We start from the raw sequence: 23254 nt of genomic DNA on the forward strand, positions 1-23254 counted from the left end.
ATGCCTAGCATCAAGTTTTGGTGCTGTGCTGTGAAGTCTTAGGATGGGTGAGGAGCACAAGACCTCTTGGCAATGGGGTTGGGGCATGATGTGCTTGTTACTTTGTTTTGGGCATTACTGTTCAGCTGCTGCTGTGGTGACACTGGTGAGGGAGGAGATTTGTGCACTGCTTTCTTGCAAATGAAGGGAACTTTCTCTAAAGGGTCTGAGGTTTTTTGTGCTTTTCACTAGACATCTATAGAAATAAAAATGCACAGCAAAATTGTGGGTGTAGTAACTTCAGTCAGAAAAGGCTGAATTGCAGCTACAAATCCTTGGCCTGCTTCCCTCTTCCCACTCTCTTGGTTGAATGCGCTATATGGAACATGCAGCGTGTAGGTTTTAACATCTTCAGCATTCGCTGAATCTTCTTGGCGCTTTTGCAGCCTGCAGGATCTGCCGCAGGGGCTCAAAAGTGCTGAAACCTGCCAGATTACAAAAAGCCCATTGCTTCTTGGTTGCTCCGTAACCCTGCACACAGCAAGGGGTACATTTGGGCACAGCCACCCTGTGCAGCATGGCACGCCACAGGCCACTGAGATGAGCAGAGTGGTGGGCAAGGCTCATGAGCCTCAGTACTGTGCCCTGGATGTGTAGGCTTGGGATTTGGATGCTGAATAACACCCGTGTGCATGTTGGCTCCCCAGAGCAGGCTGGGGAACACCTGAGGTGGCCCTGTACGGAGCAGCATGGCCACAGCCTGGTTTTGCTTTGTGCAGAGCCAGTTTGGTGCCATGCCACGGGCTGTGCTGCATGGAGGGCAGCCATCGCACCCGGCCTTCGCGGCGACGATGCACTTGTTTCTATGCATAGCTTTAGGTCTCAAATGGCAGGCATCCTTTTATAACCCCAAGCTGTGTTTTTTTCAACATTTCATCCATTACAGTATTGCACACACGTTTTAGGTCACTTCAGCTTGTCTCCTTTCTGCCTGCTGTGATTTTTATATGATTTTTTTTTCCATTGTGCTCACGAGTCGGAGAAAGAATTTAGATTTTTCTTACAGATACAGGCACCCTTGCTCGTATGCTTCTCCCCTACGTGCTTTTGCCTCGTGTGAGCGGGACTCACTCAGCCAGGGGAGCAAACAAGCGGTGCCGACCCCTCGCCCCCCGTCCCTCACAAGGGCAGGGGGCGTGCGGAATAAATCAAAATGCGCGGCGTGGTGACAGGGTCCCACGGGAAAGCGAGCCCTGCGGCTGTGCCCCGGCCTGCGCTCCCCTCCAAGGCGACGAGGGGGGGCTCCTTTCTTCCTCACCCTCCTCTCCCCTCCCCATCGCTCGCTGCAGGGGAGCGGTTCCCCTATGCCAGGGAGCGGGGAAGGGGTGCAGGGGGCTCTCTTATAGCCGGGGCCGGCGGTGACGTACGGCGGAGCGGTGGCTGGCACAGTGCCGGGCGGGCCAGTGAGCGGAGCGAAATCGAAGCTGACAAGAGTCTGGGCGATGTGGAAGGGGCTGTGATCCACGGGAGGGAGAACAGAGGCGCTCCGTCACCGCCGCCCTCAATAGGAGACGGAAGGGAGCGCGAAAGGAGGCGAGGAGAAAGAGCCTGTGCCGGGGGGGGGGGGGGGGCGGCATTTTTGGTGGATGGTATGAAGCCAGCCATGGAAACTGCAGCGGAGGAAAATGCAGAACAAAGCCAAGAGAAAAAAGGTACCCGGGGGTCGAACAATAGCCTGTTTAAATCCGTTCACTGAGGGCGCTGAGAGAGGTTCAGGCCAGTTGGGTCACTTTTCAGAAGGGCTCTCAAGAAACCCTTAGCGCATCTGCTGGCTCGGCAGCGCGGCGATGGAGCGGCGGTCTGTCCGTCTGTCTGAGCATACGGTTGCTCTGAGCCTTTCCTGAGCGGACCAGAAATGATTTTTTCTGTAAAAGAACTCTTGTCATTGCTGCGTCCTTGATAGGCTTTGGTGAATTTGGTTTGGAGGGAGCGTGTGGCTGTGTGTTTGCGTGTCCTTTTTGGAGCCGAAACCCGGCGTTTCCACCGAGACCTGCCGTGTAGCGGGGCTTGGCAGTGCGGGAGACCTCAGCTATAGAAACATCCAGGAGACTCCAGTATCACACTACCTTCCTGTAGCTAGCTTGTTGCCAAATACTACTCTTAATTTTAAATTCCTTTTCATTTTCTGTGGTGTTTTCTGGCATGTTTTGTTCGTGTTGAGATCTTTCTGCTCTCTGGAAATGGAGAATAATGCCATGAGTTTCACAGTGTTAGGTTTCGGGATGTGTTTAACCACCAAGAATTGCTCTTTAATGGAGAAAACAAGCTGGTGGTAGCTGTTGTGCAGAAGGGAGGTGGCAGTGCATGAGAGAGGTGCTTTGCTCATCCCAGCGGTACAGGTGGTGCTTCTGGTCCGGAGGGCTCAACTTCAGGGGTAGATGCAGCTACCCAAGGAGCATTTTATTTCTGCATCATGTAATTCATGCCAAATAAATCTCTCCTCATAGAGTAGCAGGCTATTGTACAACTCATAGCAACAAGGCTTTTGCTAAATAATACAAAATTATTAAAATCTCCACTGCCTTTTTACATGATTCATGCTATTCATGCTATGTTGTGTGCTGTTTGTAAGCAATTTGAGTATCTCATAGGCATATGCAGCTGATACACAACTAATAGGTTTCACTGAGAAAATCGTTTCGTTTATTGTTAAACAGTTTGGATACAAACGTAATGATAAATCTGATGCTGTCCGGTACCAGATTCTGTTTTGCTGCTTTGAATCTGATCCCTCCTACACACTTTGTATAATTCAAACCTAGCTTCAGTTTCAAGTAAATGAAATTTGTCAAGTGATTAGACATAGTACTACATAATCCCTTAGGGATTTCACAAAAGGAGTTCCACTGATGAGAGATTAAACTCTGAAAGCCATTAGTGTATGTGGGCAGTAACCCACCTCGCTGCAGTTTTTGAGTAATTAATATACAAAATGTCCTAAATATCTTGGCTATTAAACCACCTGGAGCTCACAGATAATTCTTCAAAAATTACAGTGATTTCTTTTCTTATGACTGATGAGTTTCTTTTAAACTGTTAGAACTCATGACAATAAAAACCAAAGTTATCTTTATGTGTCAGCAGCTGTGCAAAACAAAATGTGTTGCTGAGAGTGTTTAGGATGAGTTTATAGTTTCTCTTTTTATTTTGGCAAGGGTGAAAGCACAACATGTAGAACAGTAAATCTGTTACCAAGTCAAGGTGGTTGATCTGTTGTTTTTGTAGGATGCAGCCTGGGGAATTTCCTATCTTAATTTCACCACCATTTCCTGGCTTTTCTGTGATAATTTCATACTTTGGCTATGTTACTTAGGTATGTTTATGTAACACTTTGGGGCTTTGTTCATGACAGTTCCTTAATTTCTGAAAGTAACACATGGTCTCCCACATTATGCTCTTTATTTCCATTCAGTTAACTTCCAAATATGTTTCACAGCGAATTAAAATGCAGAAAGCTGAAACAGTCGATTCTACTTTTAGTTTTGGTAGTAAAATAGCCCAGGTCCCCATGAGGAGTTACTGCCATGAAGCGCTTGCTGATGGAGGAGGTCTGCAGAGCTTTTGGGGGGCAGATGTTCCAGCATGCTGAGATTGCGTGGTCCAGCCGGGTTTCAGATGGGCTCAGCAGGCATCAGGTGCCTCAGGGAAATGGCAGGCTTATGCAAAAGGGCTTTTTCACCAGCAGCCCTTGTGGTGAAAAATGGGCTTTTTCTTTGTGTGGAGAAACTTCCTGGAAAATATTGTTGCTTTGTTTGGGTGTGCAAAACAGCAACTGACCTCTTCAAAAGGGGACTGGATCTCCTGATCGAAAGGTTTGCCAGGCTTGCAACACCTCCTTGTTCCTCTTACATCACACCTGAGCTTACTGCAGTAACTGCCCTTTATGAAATGCACTAGGTCCAGTGGTTGCAAGGCAACTATAGCAGCTTGGAGCAATGGAAGAGCTGTCACAGAATATTTTAACTCTTCCTTCCAGAAATGAATGGCCAAGTACAAGAAGATGTTGTTATTGCTAAAACTGGGCAAGAAAAGATCCTGAGAACTTCACGTTGGATATTCAGGTCCACATGCAGGGTGCTTTGCACTGCCAAATGCAAATACTTTGAGGAAATGAGGATAGGATTGCATGCTATCTATGTAAACTCCTGTACTCCAGAGGGAAACACAGGGGAACAAAACCACCCAGGCACTGAGGTCTGCTTTGAGTTCGAGCACCTCATACAATCACAACTAGAGAGAGGTGTCATGTAGGTACCAGTTTGTGTTTCCCATCCCTGTGGCAAATGTGGAAGACCTGCTATTTTGGACCGCAGTATAATTGAGACAATTTACGCAAGCTAATGGCCTTTACGAATATTTACGGACTGGTAAATGAAAAAGATTGATCTTATTTACATTTCCAAAGTTTGCTGAATTGTATGTGAATTCCAGCTTTGTATTTTAATAAGGATTTTTGCAAGCCCCCTGCCTGATTCAGGCAATGATACTGCCCAGCTGTTGGATTCAGTGCTTATGAGGCATTTGTTCCTCTGCACCCAGATGAGTGGCTGCTGCCCCAGTTTTTTAATTGGAAATGGAACAACGCCCATGTTGATGGAGATAAGAAGCAAGTCAGCTTTACATTGCATATCAGCAGCCCTTATCAGAGAACACCATGAGCACACTCAAGCAAAATGTTTAGCAGATCCTTTACAGGGCTGCAGGACAGATTGGATGCATTTTAAAGATGAAGGTTTACAAATTATTACAAATGACAGGGCTTATCTTGCAGGCATTAAATTAAATCAAAACGTGAGGACTGGGCAGGCAGATTTACTGAGGTGGAATAAATAAGAAAAACGAAATGCCTTTTTGCATCAGCAGTGAATGATATAGATCCTGATACACATCAGCAGAGACAAGAAGTTCCCCTTTCCATTTAACTAAGAGGAATATTACCAAGCTGCAAAATTCCCCAAACACACACCAAAAAGATTAAAAACAAACAAACAAGAAACAACCAACCAAAAAAAGCTGTGGATGGCCACAGTGAATTTACAATTTACACATGGAAGAAAGCTATTATACTTGGAAATAGTTTCCTTGTATGGATACATACTATGTACAAATTGCATTTGCTATACTTAGGAATAATGAAAGCCAACCTCAACAGCTGTGTCAATGGTTCATTTTAATTGGCTGTTGCCTAATAAGATACTCCCTGAAATACATCTTTGTGCACAGGAAGGGCTGTGATCTTCAATTATTATATTCATGATAATACAAAGCGATGTTTCCAGTATTAAACTCTAACTAGGTAAGTATGTGCTAGTCAACAGCATGAAGAAGATACTTTGCTTAAACACAACTGTGCAACTGTGTTTGCAGTGTGAACAGAGATACTGGGGTGTGACTTGAGAAAGGCCTGAATTAGCATGCTGTTTACTTCACTTTTAGTGTAGTTCATTTTGTGGAGTGAACTTATGACATTTTGATGCATCACCAATAGATGTATTTTTCATTATAGCAAATTGGAAAAAAAAATCATCTTTTTAACATACGTTATAGTTATTAGCCAAAGTTTTCAAGTGCACTGCATGAGCTTAGCATTAGGGGATACTTTCAGAGCTATCAAGCCATTTAAAGATTTTTAGTGTACTGCATGTTTGTTCCTGTTTCAAACAATTTATTGGTGTTTCAGATCCCCAGAAAATAATAACTGCTTTAGTATAAGTCCTTGAAGAATACAACTGTAGAAAGAGGTCCAGCCCAGGGAGAATCTGGGACACACTATATTCTGGGGATAATAATTTGGCAGGCTTAGTGATTTAGGTTTTAATGAATAGGATTTGGCTTCTAAATAGGAGGGGGTTGAAAAATGCTCAGAGACTGTACTCATACTTGCCTGACTGACCTCATGAAAGCAGAAAACCTAGACATATGTGCCACAGTATATGGTAACACAGAAAGAAACCCAGATGGCGATGTCTGTGGACAATAGACTGCAGCAGGAGAGGGGAGCAGAGTTGTTGGAGAGGGGAGCCCTATTCTATTTCTCCAGCCTTTCCCCATTTTCTGACCAGCCCTGCTGCTGGTGCAGTATATATCACCAGGCTGTCAGATCATAAATGACCCAGTGATAACCCCCTCTTTGCTCCCATGGACCACACACTGCTTCGTTGGCTGCCACAGGTGAAAGTCCAAACTGTTTGTTTCCTCTAAAGCCATATGCTAGAGACAGCAAGCGTTGAGGACATTGGACACCGCAAATTTTATTGCAGGCATGTGAGATGATTCATCCAAAATGCATGTTGAACGCCCCAGTCGCCATCAGAGTGTCTGCACTGTGTGACACACAAACACTGTCAGTCTTGTAGCTGCTGGCTCTGCGTGGGATCCAGCACAGGATGCCTTAATGAGCACGGCTGTGCACAGAGAGCATCTTCACCTACACCTAGAAATGCAACTTGTATCGTTAGTTCCTCAAAAAAAAATAAATATAAAGCAGTTGTCATCTGAATTTTTGGGGAGCAGAGTTAAAATTCCTTTTTTTCTGTACTGTGTGTGGTGTTTGTTACACCACTGAAGCCTATGGAGCTTCTGACCTGGTGGTGATTTTGCACAAATGGACCTTTGTGGAGCCCAGAGAAGTCACCAGAAGATACTCTCTGGCTTCAGGAGTCACATCATGCGTGCAGCAAAGGCCATAAAGCGGCCAGCTGCTAAGTGTCTCTTTGCAGAGCAATGGAAAAACTGAGATTCTTCATGCAATTTGAACTACCGCCCTATGAAAGGAGCCCTGTTTTTCCAAAGCCAGAAATGACTAATTAAAGACAAAAAAAAAAAAAAAAAAAAAAAAAAAAAAACAGATTATTTTTGCTTACAGAAATGATGCTGCAAAGTTTGCGTGCTAACTCCACGTTTTGGTGTTTGATGCTGGTTCCACAGTAGACAGTGACTGTGCCAGCATCTGCTGCTTTCAGCAAGTGGTTTTTGTAGATGCCACAAGAGAAATCTCAAATTGTGGGTTCTGGCCTAGCAGGATAAGACCTTTGTGGTGCCAAGGATGTGATCTAAATGCTCCTGCAAAGCAATTGAAATTGTTTTTCTTCCCAGAAGTTTTGCCAGCTGGTTATTATTATTATTAAAATCTGAATCTGTTACTCATGTCTAGTAAGTAGCTTCAAAAATATGAGGGAGCAGGGAGGGGGCAGACAGTACACAGTACCAGCAAGCAGTGCTGTTGTTTTCCAGTTTGTATCAAATTCAATTATTACGGTGTTTTTTGTGATCTCATGAGCGGGATTGTTCCTGTGTAAGCAGGAGGAGATGATATCATCACGGAAGTTTTCCTGAGTATGCAAAGTCATTTTGGAATGATGGCTTCAAGACGTTCTAAATTTGGATGCCTTCATAAAATGTGGCGTTTGTCTTTCCAAAGAGGAAGGATAAGCTATGCAAAGTCAAGCAATGCCTCTTAGGAAAGACACACTGCTTGATGGTTTGCGTGCGAGTACCGGAGAGGGGACAAGTAGCAAACCATGAAGTGGCCTTTACTGAGCCATTGGTACTATGTCTGTGTCAACCCAAGAGGCTCTTTTAGCACCAGAGTTCATTCGCTGGTGTAGGAGATGGACAAATTCCTGTTGGAAACCTCTAGATCCACCATTTGGATTCAAAGCCAAGATGTTTCTCTTCTGACGTATGCAAATGTAGCTTGTGCCAAACTCACCAGCAACAAAACAAAACAACCTGAGAGAAGGACCGGGGCCCTCACAGCCCAAAAATGTATGGCATTCCAGCTCCTACCCCCCAGAAATTTGCCTTGGACCTAATTCACAATACATGGCTTCTGACATTGTAACTGTCACTTCCTCCACTTACTGAAATGCTGTGAAGTCATACTTATTTTGGCCAGGGAGGGTGATTACCTTTGCATTTCACTGGGGCTGAGGGGGCTGCAGTGCATTACAAGGAATGGCCAGGTCATCCTGCCCTGACAGCCCGGCAGTGCCGTGAGGGAGGCGAGGGGGAAATGTTGATGCTGTGCCTGTCCTCTGGGCCCCAGAAAGAGGGGTAGAAGGATAACAGCTCCTGCTCCCTCCAACCCTCGAATAAGCCTCTTTTAACTTATTTGGTCCAGAATTTTGGAAATCAGCAGAGCCTATGCAAAACAAAACCCACATTTTTTTTATGTAAAAAAAATAACAGAATGAGCTTTTGTGTTTGACTTGTCTCGACATGTGATATTAATCATTCTCTTTGTCAGATTTGGAATTTTTAGGAACCAGATAACATGTTTTGCCATGGCTATGTCTTCTTTCATTCCCTGCCATGAACAAGGAGGGGTAGAAACGGGGTGGGGGTGAGGAGGAATGACCAGCCACTGTAACCGAGGTCCTTTTCCGTGGGTTTAATTCAAATCCCAGCTGGAGTTCCAGCTGTTCAACCCTTCTTAATATTTGTATGAACATTTCCCTGTTGTTTGTCCCCCCATCCTCTCCCTTGTTTTGGTAAAGTTACATTATTTCAGTGATGAAACTACAGTGTGTTTTTATGGGCTCTTATTTTTAAAGTTAAATGACTGAAAGTGCTGAACTACAAACTTTGGTGACACTGACTTTTTACCACCTAAAATTGGCAGTGATCACCAGACCAGAAATGGAAATTGGCAGGTACCACTGGATGTACAGGAGTTCAAGGCCACACCGGTACCATCATGTGCCAGCATTGAGAGGCAATGTTAGTCCTTTGGGGATTCAAGGTAAATAAAAGGCGGGGTGAAACTGGAATGGAGAGTTCAGAAATGGTAGCATAAGCCTAATGCTTTGCAATAGTCCTAACAATTTAAGATAAATGTTCTTCTGCTTTTTTTGTTGTTTTCTTTGTTAATCCTGTAAGGAATCTAGTTCTTTTATACGAATACTTGACGTATGTTCAATTTTGGTTGTTAATGCCTTAAAGACAATGATGTGCAGTGAGGGATACCTCCCTGTTAACTGTTCTGCCTGATTGTTTCAAAAGTGTTTTCAGATGAGATGACTTGGTACGGTTTTTGTATGCAGATGAATCTACCCAAATGATCAGCCACAAATGCAGTGATTGACAGACAGTAAACCAGTGACAGCACATCTGGTTTATCAGTCTCCTACAACACATTTCCTAGATAATATTCTGTGGCTTTCTTTGCGTTTTTTCCTTGCTAGAAACAGTAGTTTGTATGTTAGATCTTTGAAGACAGAAGCTGAAGTTTTAAAAATGGTTTGGTGTTTCCACATGTCTGGGCTTTCAGTATCTGACTTGAGTCCTTAAAAAGATATTTTGTTTTCCCAAAGCTTTGTTTTAAGGATCTGGGGGAAATTTAGTTTGTAAGAATCTCAGAGAGGCACCTGAAGTCAAACACATGACATAGCATTGGAAAATTCCAGCCTGACCAAGGGTTACGGCAGTGAAGGACAGAGACGCTCAGAGAGTGCATTTGCAACTAACTGCATCCAGCAATCCTCTTCTTTTCCTGGAGCCTAGTGACTGAAGAGTGCGTGGCAGCTTGTTTGCTGGAGATGTCTGCCTCAGCATCAGAGACTTCAGCAGCAATTGCACAGAAACATTCACCAATTGACTTCCATTATATATTCATACCTGTTGTTCTTTAGGATTCAAATGTTTATGTATTTCAGAATGGCTTTTTTTTTTCTTCTTTTGCAAGTACATAGATGGCAAATCCATCCATCTACCATCTTCAATTATCAATATTATTTTGGCCATATTTTATGACAAATGACCCTATGACAGACTTGGGGCTGCCAAAAGACGTCAGAACTTCAGATCAGTGCACGTGGGATCTTTTGTACAAAGGAAAAAGATGTGGGGAGGGACAATAGATTATGAATGCTGCCTTCCTCGTTGGCACAGGGCATGGAGGGAACAGGCCAGGTGCCTGGTTATCGGGGTCTTGTGCCCCATCAGCTGTCCCCAGAGCTGCAACACGTCCATATGTGCTGGCACGGATGAGCCAGGACGCAGAGGAGACTCGCAGCCTTCTGTCATGGCAGCTGGGAGTCTGGCACCTAAAATAGGGATAGAAACCCTTGTTGAGGCAATGGATCCCTAAGTAGGCTGCCTTGGGAAGCTTCCCGCAATAACATTCGGGTAAATGCAGTGCCTTGTCATGGGGGGTTGAAGAAGAAAGGGTTCTTGCTGATGCAAACCAAATCAAGCCAAAACAAGCCCCGGAGATGCCAGTTCAAAGAAAGGTGCTTTAAGTGGCTGCACTTAAAGAAATTAAAAGGTTTCTAGGCAGCAGCAAAACTGCTCTGAGCACGTCTTGAGTAAGACCAACCTGCCAGTGATGGATTAGGCACAGTGAAAATATTGATCTTTCCCTCAGATTGGACGAAAAATGTGGCTTTAATCACAACACACCTGCTGTAACACACCTCCCCTCAGTACTGGCATGCAGCTCCCTGCTGCTGGATGGCATTGGCTGGAGTGTAGGGGTACACGCTCAAGCTGCTTTGAGAAGCTGTGTTATTTCATGAGTGCTGGAGCAGTGTGGATGTTCCTACCTTTCCTCCCTGTTGGTGTCAGTGTGGACATCACTAGGAGAGCCCCTCTGGGGCATCCTCATAGCATTTCACAGGATCCTCACATCTGACACGGTCTCTTCAACCATTTAAAGCTTTACTCTGACACTTGAGCAATAATGGTAAGTGTCAACATGGTATTTGCTGCAGTGTTCAAGCCAAGGCGTCCTCAGAGCTTAAGCTGCAAGCTTAATGAGCCTTTAAGTGCCTAAAACATTTTTTATTTTATTTATTTATTTATTTTTCCCCAGGATGCATTTCTGTCTCTAGAAAGAAATACTTAGCACTGGCTGTTTGATGTAAGCTTAGCAGTAGGCATTCTTCCAGTGGCGGTGGGCGTTGTTTGCTTTATAGGAATCTTTTTTCCTTACCTTCCCCCAGATTCTGGGAGGTGTTTCAGCTCTCTTCTGTGAGCGTGTGAAGGTTCGCAAGCATGGAGCATCTTGCCAAAACAGCTTGCACCCCCTCACTGAAGTAAGCTGAAATTTGGAAAATGGCGTGGTGGGCAATCAGCTGGGGAAATACCTGCAGGACAACTGCTGCGGTACAAAGGATTTCTTTAGTTGCAGTTCAGGTTTCTTACTGCAGGTTTCTTACTACTTCTTTTGCTCCACAGCAGGGTGAACCTCCTCAGAAGATCTTGGCAGCCTCAGTTCTCTCTGAAAATGGGAATTTACCTTCTGAATCTTAGACCTGCTAGGCTGAATTCCCCCTGCACACTGTATTTGGCCCTCAGCTCTAGGGAGGGGAGAGGCTGTGTTTCTGTTTGCTTCTGTATAGCTAGGGAGGAGACATCTGGGGAAGCAGTTTTGTAGCAGTGACTGAAATCCAGTGTGGTAAATGTCTTACTCTCCAGTTGTGTACTGATGGCTGATGGAGAGTGAGGTGAGTTACAGCTGCCAGAAGGGTGGAGCTAAGACCCACAACTCCAGTCTTCCAGGTAAGATTAAAGTTAAGTCAGCTTTAGAAATGGTGTCTTCCAAGTACCAGGTGGACCTGAAGGATGATTTAATCGGGGAGACCCTGATGTCTTTACAGAAGGTTTCACAGAAGTAATGAAGTGGCCATGGCACTGAAGTGCTTAGGTGCTTTCATGCCTCTCCCAGCGAGTGTGCCTGGATCTCTCCTGGTTCTGAGTACCTCTGGCACCCTGCCCATCGCTTCATCCGTTTTACTTCTTTGGCTTGAGCTTGTCCACAGTAATCACCTGGGCTGGCACCTACTGAGGCAGAAATTATCTCATGTTCACCCTATTGATTGTTTCTCCAAGAAAGCAAAATAGGGGAATCAAGGGGAAGGAGGTCAGGGTGAGAGTGAGCAGGAGGCATGTCTTCAGGCACATTAAGTGTTGAGCTGATGGTCCATCAGCTGAGAGTTACAGCGCAGTTTGGACCAGAGGCTGCCCTTGCTGGTGCAATGAATTTGGCCTTTAAACTCTATCAATGTGCCCTTCCACATGCTCAGGCTGTGCAGGAGTCCCAAGGGGCTGCTTTAGATAGTAAAACACTAAAACGAGTCGCTAGGAGGAATAATGCCAAAGCTTCTATCAGTAATGCTTGAGCTGTTCCTTATGTGAGAAGTCTCTTTTTAAATCATCTACTTATTTTTTCTTCTCCAGGAGTAGCTTACAACTACAAAATATCCATTCTCAAGGGGACCCTTATATACCTGTTGGAGTATAAGGCATTTTTCAAGCATAAATTAAATATATTTTTCCTGCTGTGGTTTACTCTGTTTCACAGGCTAAAAGTAAAACAGAGAAGACATGAATTAAAGCAGACAATGTTTTGCCTGACCTTTGTGCAAGAGCAAGTAAAGCTGGCAAGAGCAATTCTCTTGTCCCCTGGCCTTGTGGGGTGGCAATACCCTTCCCATGCAAGTCTGGCTCCTCGCTGTCAAAGAGCAAACAGCCGGGGATGGGTGCTTGCAACGCGCGTGGAGATAGTGATTCATTTTATAGATTGTGCTGTCTGAAAGAAACGCCTTCAGAACACCTGTGAACTTAATGAGCCTTGCAGAAGGCTGGGAATAATATAAATGAGGAGTGTGTGCATTTCAATAAATTTGAAGATGATAGACTGGATGGGATCTGTAAAAAAATAAAAAAAAATAAATCAGATCATCTGTTCTGGCACTAAACAGGTCTTAGAATTTAACCTGCTTCTTCCTGCCGTGGGAACGCTTATTTTTTCCTATAAGTGACCATTTAAGAATGAAAAAAAAGGAGTTATGTTTACTGCTGTCTATTCTTGGAGTCTTCCCTGTGTCATTTAATAGCATCCAGAAGAGAGAAATCGTGCCTTTTCTCCAATTTGAATGTCGTTTTCTTTAACAAAAGGAAAAACAGTCAGCTTTTCCTGTTGATGAACATTAATAACCTCTGCAAGGAGGTTATATTACAAAAAAAAAAAAAAAAAAGTGCTTGATTTTAATCCTGTTTACTCTATTTTTGCTGGAGTATTCAGGTCCATCTTCTTACTTTTATTCATATAGTACCACAGAGATGCCTAGTGCTTCATGGATTTAAAAAGGAGTCTTGCAATGGTGCTTTCAGGCTCCAAAATGCTTGTTCTTAGTGGGCACCAGTTCTGGCTTCACTGCACCACTTCCAGCACTGGAGACAAGAGCAAAGGTTTTTCTCTGGTACACAAGAGTATGGAAGCATCTAATGAATCTATGCATCTAATGCTAAGGTTTAAACTTTGCTCTTCAGTCCTTCAAGTAGCTCCTAAATATTAGAGATCAGGCTAAGACTGACTGGTTGGATCAAACTACCCCACATCTCACCACATTGTCACTTGAAGCATCTCACACCAGCCACCATGAAGAATGAGAGTGGTGGTCTTGTTGGATTTCAGGTCTAATCCGTTGTGGCAGCCCTGATGGCTGTAGTCTCCAAAGCTCACATCATCTTTGGCACAGATGCTGTGCACGTTGCTGAAGAAAGCATACTAATATATTGATTTACAACTTGATCTAACTAGACTGAAGCAGCATTGCATGAAGTTTACTGGCTCTCAAGAAAAGTTCATTTTCAGTAGAAGTTAATTTTTACAGCCCTTCTGATTTGGGGAGGACAAAAAGGCAAAATTAGGGGGAGAACCAAATGCAAAATTTCCTAGAAAGGTTGGACTTGAAGAGTTTTAAGAAGAAAACACAGGATGTGCTCTGTTTGAACTCATCACTTATTTAGTCTATTTAATATACTTAATCCATACCTGTGGTGAGCGAGCATTTATCATAATTGCTGATGAAGATTTTAGCTTTGTGTCATATTTTGTAAATCAGTAACATTTGAGATGAACAGGAACAGGTAACAGCCGAGCTTTAACAGACTTCTGTGATTTAACACAAAGCCTTTTCATTTTAGTGCCTCTGTTAAAGCAGGGAGAGAAGTTTGTCACTTGCTTTAAAGTGACCCTCATAAGATTAAACATTTTATCTTATTGTACTGCTGCTGGCGACCCTTGGCAGCAGTTGTGGGTGACAGGTGTGAGAGTGAAGTTATCTCACTGCTAGGTACTGTCCTATTCTCACACAGGAAAGGAAGAGGGAGGCAAATGCCATGTTTGCTTCCGAGGTATTGGCATATTCCCACATCCCTCACTGCTTCCCCCGTAAGTGTCAATCATGCTTTAGGGTACAAAACTGTACATCCTAGCATGCATAAGCCATTCAGAAAGGAGATTTTTCAAAAATACAGTAGGTGGCAGAAAGTGAAATTGGCATTTGCTTTCATTGACATAAAGTTCAGTTTCTGACAAAGATCCATAGTGGTTTAAGATTCCCATAGTATTATGCATGCTTGGCATTAGGTAATCGTCAGCACCGGGGAAAGAGGAGGTGAATGTAAAATATTGAGTTCTCCTCTTACTTTTATATGTGAATTGGGAGTAGTGATCCCAACACCAGGCTCACGTGGATGTGTAATAATGAACCTGATTTACAAGCAATGACTGCCTTTAAGATGTTATCGAGTGCTTTTTCTTCCCTTGGGTCTCTTGTAACCTTCTTGTTTTGAAAACAGTTCCTTGGCACTTGCTTCCTGAGCCCCGTGCTGAACACAGGAGAGATGGTGGTTCTGGGGCAGAAGAGGTTGTTTCATTTATTCCATGTGGAAACTGGACAGGTGTGCCATGTGCCAGGATTTCTAAAAATGCAGTACAAAATTACAGGCAGTAAGCAACGGGGCGGGGTGGGGGGGGGAAGTTGCCTATTGCTTCATCTTTAAGAAAAGGAAGACAGATTTATGTGAGGAGAATAAATGAAACTTCTAGGGAAAAGAGAGTGGGAGCCAACTCAGAAAATGGCCATGGGAACCAACCTTGAGGTTTAATTGCCTGAAATGGAGAGCTTTTCCAACCCCATTTCTGGTTTTCTTTATTCACTGTTTTTTTGTCCCACAACAACCTTGAGTGGCCTTAGGGTATCAGTGGTTTGCACTGGGGATACACTGAGGCACTAGTTCAATCTAGAAGTAGTACCGAACATTAGAGGAGAGGTGGGCTTTCTGTCCAGGAGGTGTTGTGGACACTCATTACATCATGTTTTCCGTGCTTTGTTTTGATTGATGGCTTTATGAACATACATCTGGCACAGCTTTTCAAGCCTGCCCTTCAAGAGCTGATGTGTTAACTTCCTAGACAAAGCCCTGGGACTACCCAAAACACCTACCTGATCCCATTGCACTGCATTTTGTCATCTCATTAGCACAGATTTTGTCGTTCCAGTCCATCTCAACTTTAGTAGGATGAGTCAGAGTCTGAGAATTGCTTTTTTCTTTTTTCTTTCTTTTTTTTTTTTTTTTTTTTTTTTTCCTTAAGACTGCTTTCCATTAAATCTGCATTACCTTGCTTTACTGAGTTTAAATCTTAAAGCTGTACTTAAAGGACCAAAGACACTTTAGCCACACAATTGCCATTTGACATGGGAAATTGAATGGCTAAGCCCCTGCATATAGTCTGTACACTGCTGGATAGATTATATAATTATTCTTCATATATTAAGCAACCAATTGCTGATTTGTGTACATATGTTGGTTCATCCTTTACCAATTTCCTGTGACTGATAGTTTCCAGGAGATTAAAAGAATAGTTGGTTCCTGTCCCTTTTTTCTTCTCTTTATTTTTGTCCTTTAGCAAGAATATTTGTGTGTGTGTGTGTTTAATAGCATTCATTCCCTAGAGAATAATCTCAGTCCTTGTTTTAGCTGGCCTCCTTCTGAGAGTGTGTTAAATCTGTAGCCAAGATCACAGGCAGCCCTGGGCAAATCATTGGGCTGTTATTAACCTGCCGCCATGGCAACTGCTGCTCACCAGCCTGGGGACAAAAAATGTTTTTATTCTGCTGACTTGCACAAAAGGTTCTAGTGATGCCTTGTACAAAATGGCCATTGAAAGGGGAGATGCAGCGATGTGTGGTTGTGCTCCACAGTTTCATATTTAAATCATTTTACTCTGCTGTGTTGGAAGTGGATGTACAGCTGAAAGCTTCAGTGCAGTGGCTGTATGGAAAGTAAAAAGTAACAGAAAATGGGAACTAGACCTTTTTTTAAAAATATATATATACTTTTTTTGGTCAGCTTTAGTTTGCAGACAATCAGGGTGCACTTGTCATCAGTGTGTTATCAAGCTATTTTTTAAAAGTGAGTATGAGATAGGCAAACGTCATTGTGGTTTGCTGTATACTGTATGAAGATACTTGCTGACTTGGGGTTACAGAAATGGATCATAAAGCAGATTGCCTAGAAAGCTTCCATTTTGAAAAGAAATTTTACCCAGCTGGGAAGCTGGGTACAAATATCCTAGTGCTTGATGAACTTCTAATTTTAGCTGTTTTTTGAAGCTGCTCCTCTTTAAGGTTTGAATTAAAATAAATAAATAAATAAAATTAGAAAACAGCTCTATTGTTCAGGCGAGGCATGAATTTAGGGTCCTCACAAAGCAAGGGCCTGGCAGCCCTAATCCCAAGATGAGATGCTGTCCCGCGGGTCACGTACCCTCTGGCAGGAGACTCTGCAGAAGCTGTGGTGTTGATCTGGATGGCAGATAACTGTGCATGTATGGGTGCTGTCTCATGGAAACGTGCTGTTTTGGGACCTTGTGTACACTTGCAAGCTGGCAGTGTGCAATTTCCCTGTGAACTGAAGACCCTCTGCCTGCATGTTGAGGGTTGCTGTGAAGTTCCTGCAGTTCCACATTCGGGCAGTTTCCTCTGCCTCACTCAAAATAGCGTGGTTGCTTAAGAGACCTCTTAGGGTGTCCCTTGGCCATGGTCTGAAACAATAAAGGCCACTCAAATTGTTGTGGTGCCTTCTTACTTGGGCTGTTGGGGTAGAATATGAAGAGTATAGCCACAAAGATGCTATGTGCTACTGCCAACACCTTGGAAGAGAGGGGGTTTGCCACCATCAGTCCGTATTCAAGGGTCTGTGGATGAACAAAAGGTGTTGCGAAAATGTGTTGGGATAAGATATCCTTCAATTTCTCTAAGATGGTTGTTCTGCTAGTAGCTTGGGCAGCAGGCTGTGCAGTGTGGGGTACCAGGGAGACAGGTACCTAGCTGGGTGACATTAATCGTTAATCCTTTGTTTACACCAGTTTTGAGAGTTTTGTCAAGCAGGCTGCTCCCATTTTCTGAAACAGGAAGCTTTTCTTGCAGACCTTGTCAGTCTATTGGTTTTGTTTCCAGCTGTTTTTATTTCCCATCTCTGGTGGGATCCTTCTGTGAAGTGATCAGCATGAGAAGGTGATTGACCTCCTGCTCACCAGGTAGCAAGCTGGTGTTTGGTTTCCTCCTCCTTCACGAGTAGGACCCGGGAGGCCGTTTTGTGCTGGGCTGTAGCCATGTCAGTGCTGGGCATGCTCTGCTGAGCTGCCATGCTGTTAGGCATGGACAGTCCTTTGCTGCTAGCCCTGCACCAGATGCAACAATTCCTGGGATCAGCTCTAGGAGATGTGGGCCTGATGCGGAGGCAGACACTGGTGGAAGCGAGCCAGCCTCACATATAGGAAATGTTGAGTCCGATGTGTAGCTTGGGAGCTGTGGTAAAGCTGAGGTTTGCTCTGCAAGGCCTGGTATATGAACTCAACCCAGAACCTCTGTGATAAGACGAACACGAGATGATTTCCTCTGATAGCACACATCTGTGTTTGCTTGCTGTGCTTTGTCCCCTGAGTGCCCAGCTGCCGTGTCTGTGGGTGCTGCAGGGTTTCTGTCCTGGAGGTAGCTCCCACTGCGCAGCTTCCAGCTGCGGGCTTGGCTATGGATGTTTCCCAGGCTCACTCCCATGTAATTAAACCTTGCCTGCAGCCAGCAGAGTGGCATTTTAAGTCATCTCGGTGGTGGTAGCTGCTTGAGCCTCACTGGGACATTTGCCGGTGGCTCTCTAAAAAGATAATTTTATACTTATGATCTGGACTAGGACTTTGAGGAAGCCGGGATGTGTGGGTTTGGCTGTCCCATACCCACGCAGGGTTTCTTAATTTAGTGCCATCCAGCAGGAGCAGTGGGCTGTGGCACTAGGCCCAGCGCGCCATCGAGCGGGGTCCTAATGGCTTGTGTGCGTTGCGCAGTTGTATGAAACGTACCTTAATGGAGACAGCTTAATGCCATCACCCCGAAGTAATGAATTGGTATGGATTGCCATTACCATTATAACGCGGTTAAAAGCTGTGTTTGTTTCCGATTTACATTTCCCAGCTCTGCAAGCAGATGGGCTTTCAGGCAGGGCGGTCGGGAGGAGCCTGGTAATACGGCTGCCACAACCTTATTGCAGTGCTTGCCGAGCAGCAGTTCTGGGGGGTTGTTTTGTTAGCTCAGACTGCCTGGACAATAAATTTCATTAAGACTATGATTACGCTACTGCAGACTGTACTCAGGGATCACTGTAAATCCAGTGCGTCCTATAAAGCTGGAAATGTATAATACTGCTCCATCTCACTACTGTCAGTAAAAATTGCTACTTTTTGGCAGCTACTATTTTTTTCTGCTGATAAATATCTGTATCTGTATAACCTTATATGGATTTACACAGAAAGATATGGAAGAGCACAGAGTAGTTAGGTTTCACAGACCTAAACATGTTCCCCTGTCAATGAAAGCAACAAAGCATCTTTCACTTTTCCAGAAGGCTTCGTTGGCTTGAGCGCTTACTTCTCTGGCTTCCCAAGCAGTGCTAGCACCTGGTGCTCGTGTCCTTAATACCAGTAATGCTGACATGTGATGAGCTCTGTGTCAGCAGCTGAATTGCAACGGATCACTTCAGATAAACAGCTTTTTTTCTTTTTCCATTTCATAGGCTGTCTCATCGATCTCCTCTTGATCCTGTAGAGTTAGGAGCACTTGGCCCACTTTCTGGGCTTTGAGCTCACCCCGACAGATCTGTAGGTCACTGTTTTAGAGGGTGATGCTTTCTTGCACCATCTATAGATTTTTGCTTAGCGCAACGTCAATGTCTGGGCCTTTTATTCCCCACGGCTTTTGTCAAGCAGAGAGCGAATATTCTTTTCCCTCATTATTTGCTTTTTGCTCATAACGTTCCTTTGGCTTTCTTTCTTCTGCTTAGGTTGCTTTGAATGTTGCATTAAGTGCCTAGGAGGAGTGCCATATGCTTCGCTGGTGGCAACCATTCTCTGCTTCTCGGGGGTAGCCTTGTTTTGTGGCTGCGGCCATGTGGCGCTCACAGGCACGGTGTCCATCCTTGAGCAGCACTTCTCCACGACTGCCAGCGACCATGCTTTGCTGAGTGAAGTGTAAGTATGCCTCCCATTGCCATTATTCATGAAGAACTTCCACCACAGCACCCTCATGCTGGATGGGCAGAGATGGGTTCAAATCTCAGTCTCTATCCCTGAGCATTAGGTTGCCTGTTTCTCCAACACCTATAGGTGTTTTTCAGTGTTTACACTCAAAGCGGCAGAGTGTGTATCCTGCTTAACCCATTTGTATTCATTACATCAATTTCATGAGCATCAAGAGACCTCTAAATAGGTGCATTATACCTACTGCTCCAGAATTATACCTGACTTTTTTCAGTCATCAGAAAACAAAGGTGCACCCAGAGTGGAGAAGCAGCTTTTTGCACAGGGCAGGATAAGATCCTGTGCTTGAATTAGATTCCCTGGTAAATGTGTTGAAAACCAAAGAAATAGTATCCAGCAGCAATACAAAGTTTGAAGGTATAACAGAAATAACTGTGAAGCATTGTTGTGTCCATCGCCCCTCAGAAGAAGGTGGATGGGTATTGTGCACTGAGCAGAAAAGCAGGAAAAAAAGGAGAGAGGAAAGATTATAAATAGTATAGATGTTTGTCTTTGCTACTTTAGCCTTTGCAAATAACCACCAGTGAAATGTTAGGGGATTTTGTGTTCCTGAGCTTTATCAGTGAAGCCTGTTTCAGAACCTGCAGCCCCACTGGAGCAAACCTCTGTTTTCCTTTAATGATGAGGACCGTGTAGACCCAAGTGTTCAGTACTTCAGATACCTGGTCTTTGGAGCATCAGCTGGGTGTTACATGTCCCCTGAATCTGAAGCTGCTGGTCCTTGAGAAGACTTCTGTTCAGTGGTGGAAAGGAATTTTGATCAAGCTGAACTTAATGGAAATTGCATGCCAGTGTCAAGATGCTAAGGAGTCAAGGCAGCAGGAACATGGGCTCTACAGGGGGGCCTGCCCATCTGCCAGCTTCTGCAGAGTTTTTGTTTGTTTGTTTGTTTTTGTTACTTCATTGTTTTGTTTTGTTTTTCTTTTTCCATAGCCTCCCTTTTAGCTCTTGTGGACACAGACCTGTCAATCTGCAGGCACTGAGCCTGATGACCACCACAGCTCCCCCCTTCCCATCCTCTGAGAGCACTGACTGCAGGCCTGCAGCACCATTTGGGGGCTTTTCCCCCTCCCAATGCCTAAAGCTGCCCCATGGCACTGGGATTGCACCCAGCCACTGATTCCTGTGCCCCCTGAGGCTGAGCACCACGTCCCCAGCTCTGTTGTGTGAACCACAGGGATGCTACTATTAGCATAAAAATTTAGAGAAAAACAATGAGCAGCTGTTCTTAGAATTTGAAAATGAAATTGCAAAAGTAGCCACAACAGGCAGCAAGTTTTGAATTTTGGAGAATTGTTGACAATGTTTCTTGCCGAGGCAGCATCAGCAGCTGGGGGGCTGTGTAATCCCTACCAAATTCCAGCTGTAATTCCAGCTGTGGTCTCTGGCTCTGTGGAAGTCAAACAAGAAAGGCAAGGGAGAGGAGATGCCAGAAAGGGGCAAATTATTTAAGGCCAAGAGATGTAATATAAATGAAAAATGTATTAGTAGGGCCATCATTTGTAGAACAGATTTTTAACCAGGTTTTGTATTACTAATTTCTAGTAATGTACATAGATTGTTGGTGACAGTGAAGTATTCTTTTATTCTCCATCAAACGCTGAGTTAATTTTTTCATGCTTTATAGTGCAGGTGCAATGGCTTTATCCTGTTATTTTGAATCACTTTGGAAAATAAACATGAACACTATTTCACTTCCCACATATAATTTTAAATGAGCAATATCCTATTTTGATACAAGGGGTGTGCTATCTGTCTGGATAACATTTAACTGTGTAAATGGTAGTCATCAGTTTTCTTTAAACGAAACTAAAACATGCAGGTGCTCTTTGAAGAAGCTAGTTGGGGGAGAGTAGTGAGAATTGAAAAAAAATCTAAGGAAAAATGTATATGCATTTTTTCCTAAAACAAACAAACGAAAGCATCAGTATAGATCTACAAAGTTAATTTTCCTGTTACGTGAACATATTCATCTGAAATAAACATCTCAATAAAAAAAAAAATTTTTTTTTTTTAAAGACATTAATTCTGGAGAAGTTTGCAATGAAGTATGATTTTTGGAGACCAGCAGAATTGTTGTATACAAGATCTGGCATTCTGGTCCTCCAAAACAGTCAGGTTCACACACTGAATCCATAACTGGATTGGTAATGCTAGAAATGATACCATTTACCAAGAGTAAAAATACCATAAGATTTTCACTGCAGATGGTATGTTTGTAGGAAATCAAGAACCTTCTCAAATAAGATTCAAAGGAAGCTCTTATGCCACATACCGTGCGATCTTCTTCTTCTGGACAGTTCCAGACTACCTCAAATGGAAGGATTTCCTAAATATTTGCTGCAGGTTTTTAACCTTAACTACATTTAAGGGAGCTTAACACAGCTGTGTGACTTCAGGCACTGAAGCTCACTTGGAAGTACCCTCCTAGGCTGTGGAGCAGACCATTCCTCAGAACTCTCTGCAACGTTTGTTGAGTTTTGTATCAGAAAAGTTCCACACAAATTTCTGTAAACATATGTTAACTGGATTTTACATGTCAAAACAGTGATTTTTGGGGTCTACTTCCTTCCCCTAAGCCAAAGGAGCCACCATGGAGTGTGGTCGTTCAGCCAGTAGTTCAGCTCCAGCCTTTTCTGCTTCAGTGCACACTTTCTATGCTGTAGCTATTGGACATTCCCTGAGGTAGGTGTCAGGGTCAGCCACAGGGAAAATAAAATCTCCATGGTGGATGCATGAAATGGAGTCTTCCAGCTTGTGACTAACAGCAGTCAGGGTAGGAACTGCAGCACAAACAGTGGGTGCAAAACTAACGGACATTGGTACTGCTTACCTGTAGAAGTTGTAGCAGCACTTTCCTGCAGCCTACATGCTTAAAATGCTTTAAAGAGCATAAACTGTGTTTCTAGAAAGTGAGTTGACTCATACCTGTTATGATTAGGGAAGACTTGCTTTGTTTTAAAAGGAATTAAATCTAATTACATCCTTTTTTTTCTTTTTCATTTTAGAATACAGCTAATGCAGTATGTAATTTATGGCATTGCATCATTTTTCTTCTTATATGGAATAATCCTTTTGGCAGAAGGCTTTTACACAACAAGTGCTGTGAAGGAGCTGCATGGAGAGTTCAAAACAACAGCTTGTGGCCGCTGCATCAGTGGGATGGTGAGTAGCACTAGGAATGGGAACGTTGTCCTTCCTTGCTAAAACCTATTGGGCTTGGCTTGACTCCTGTGTCTCTGAACCACAGTGTATTGCCAGAACCTCTGTTTAACTCCTTATGGGTGAGCCAGTGCCTGTTGCTGGTCCCTCTCTGAACTTTGTGGATGCTTGGTCAAACCCAAGTTCTGCAGGTTGACTGGTGGGGTGCTACCGTGGCCTTCCCCTCCTAAAGCTGAACCCACTGTTTGAAACTGGTGGAGGCTGCTGATTTTGAAAAATTCTGTGTGAGACAAAATGGAATTTGCACTTTTGAACACAGAGTACACTGATAATGTTCAAGGGCAGATTGTAAGATGGCTGTGGTTTGCAGAGCTATTTAAATAGCAGACTGCAGTTCCTCTGACTTCCATAGTCTATTCTACATGGGAACGTCTGGATCCTTCAAACAAACACTAATGAATGAAGCTTCACAACATCTTTGCACTTGAATCAAGTATTTCTGTCTTGCTTTTGCAGATGGCAAAAGGCATACAGATATAATAATGAGTCTTTTTTGCAAAGCTGAAACACTTAGAGCCTTAAAGTTACAAGCCATCTTCCCTTCAATATACTTCTGTATTAGAACATCTTAAACAAAGTTTAACTAAAAATAAAACTTCAGATTCTCAC

General features: G+C 43.7%; 1 protein-coding gene across 12 annotated transcripts in view; it reads left to right on the plus strand.

The window, feature by feature from the left end:
• GPM6B (glycoprotein M6B) overlaps window positions 1-23254 on the plus strand; it is a 108125-nt gene that overhangs the window by 74960 nt on the left and 9911 nt on the right. For 3 of the 12 annotated variants that reach the window (XM_032192145.1, XM_032192155.1, XM_032192164.1), the window contains 3 exons: window positions 8663-8782; window positions 19168-19354; window positions 22432-22588. In XM_032192145.1, the coding sequence (XP_032048036.1) occupies window positions 8663-8782; window positions 19168-19354; window positions 22432-22588 (464 nt within the window). Of the gene's footprint in view, window positions 1-1582; window positions 1692-7634; window positions 7807-8662; window positions 8783-19167; window positions 19355-22431; window positions 22589-23254 lie in introns of those variants that run through there. The other 9 variants (XM_032192200.1, XM_032192192.1, XM_032192206.1 and 6 more) reach the window with 6 other exon arrangements.

Source organism: Aythya fuligula, chromosome 1, assembly GCF_009819795.1.
Source record: "Aythya fuligula isolate bAytFul2 chromosome 1, bAytFul2.pri, whole genome shotgun sequence".
Classification (NCBI taxonomy): Eukaryota; Metazoa; Chordata; class Aves; order Anseriformes; family Anatidae; genus Aythya; species Aythya fuligula.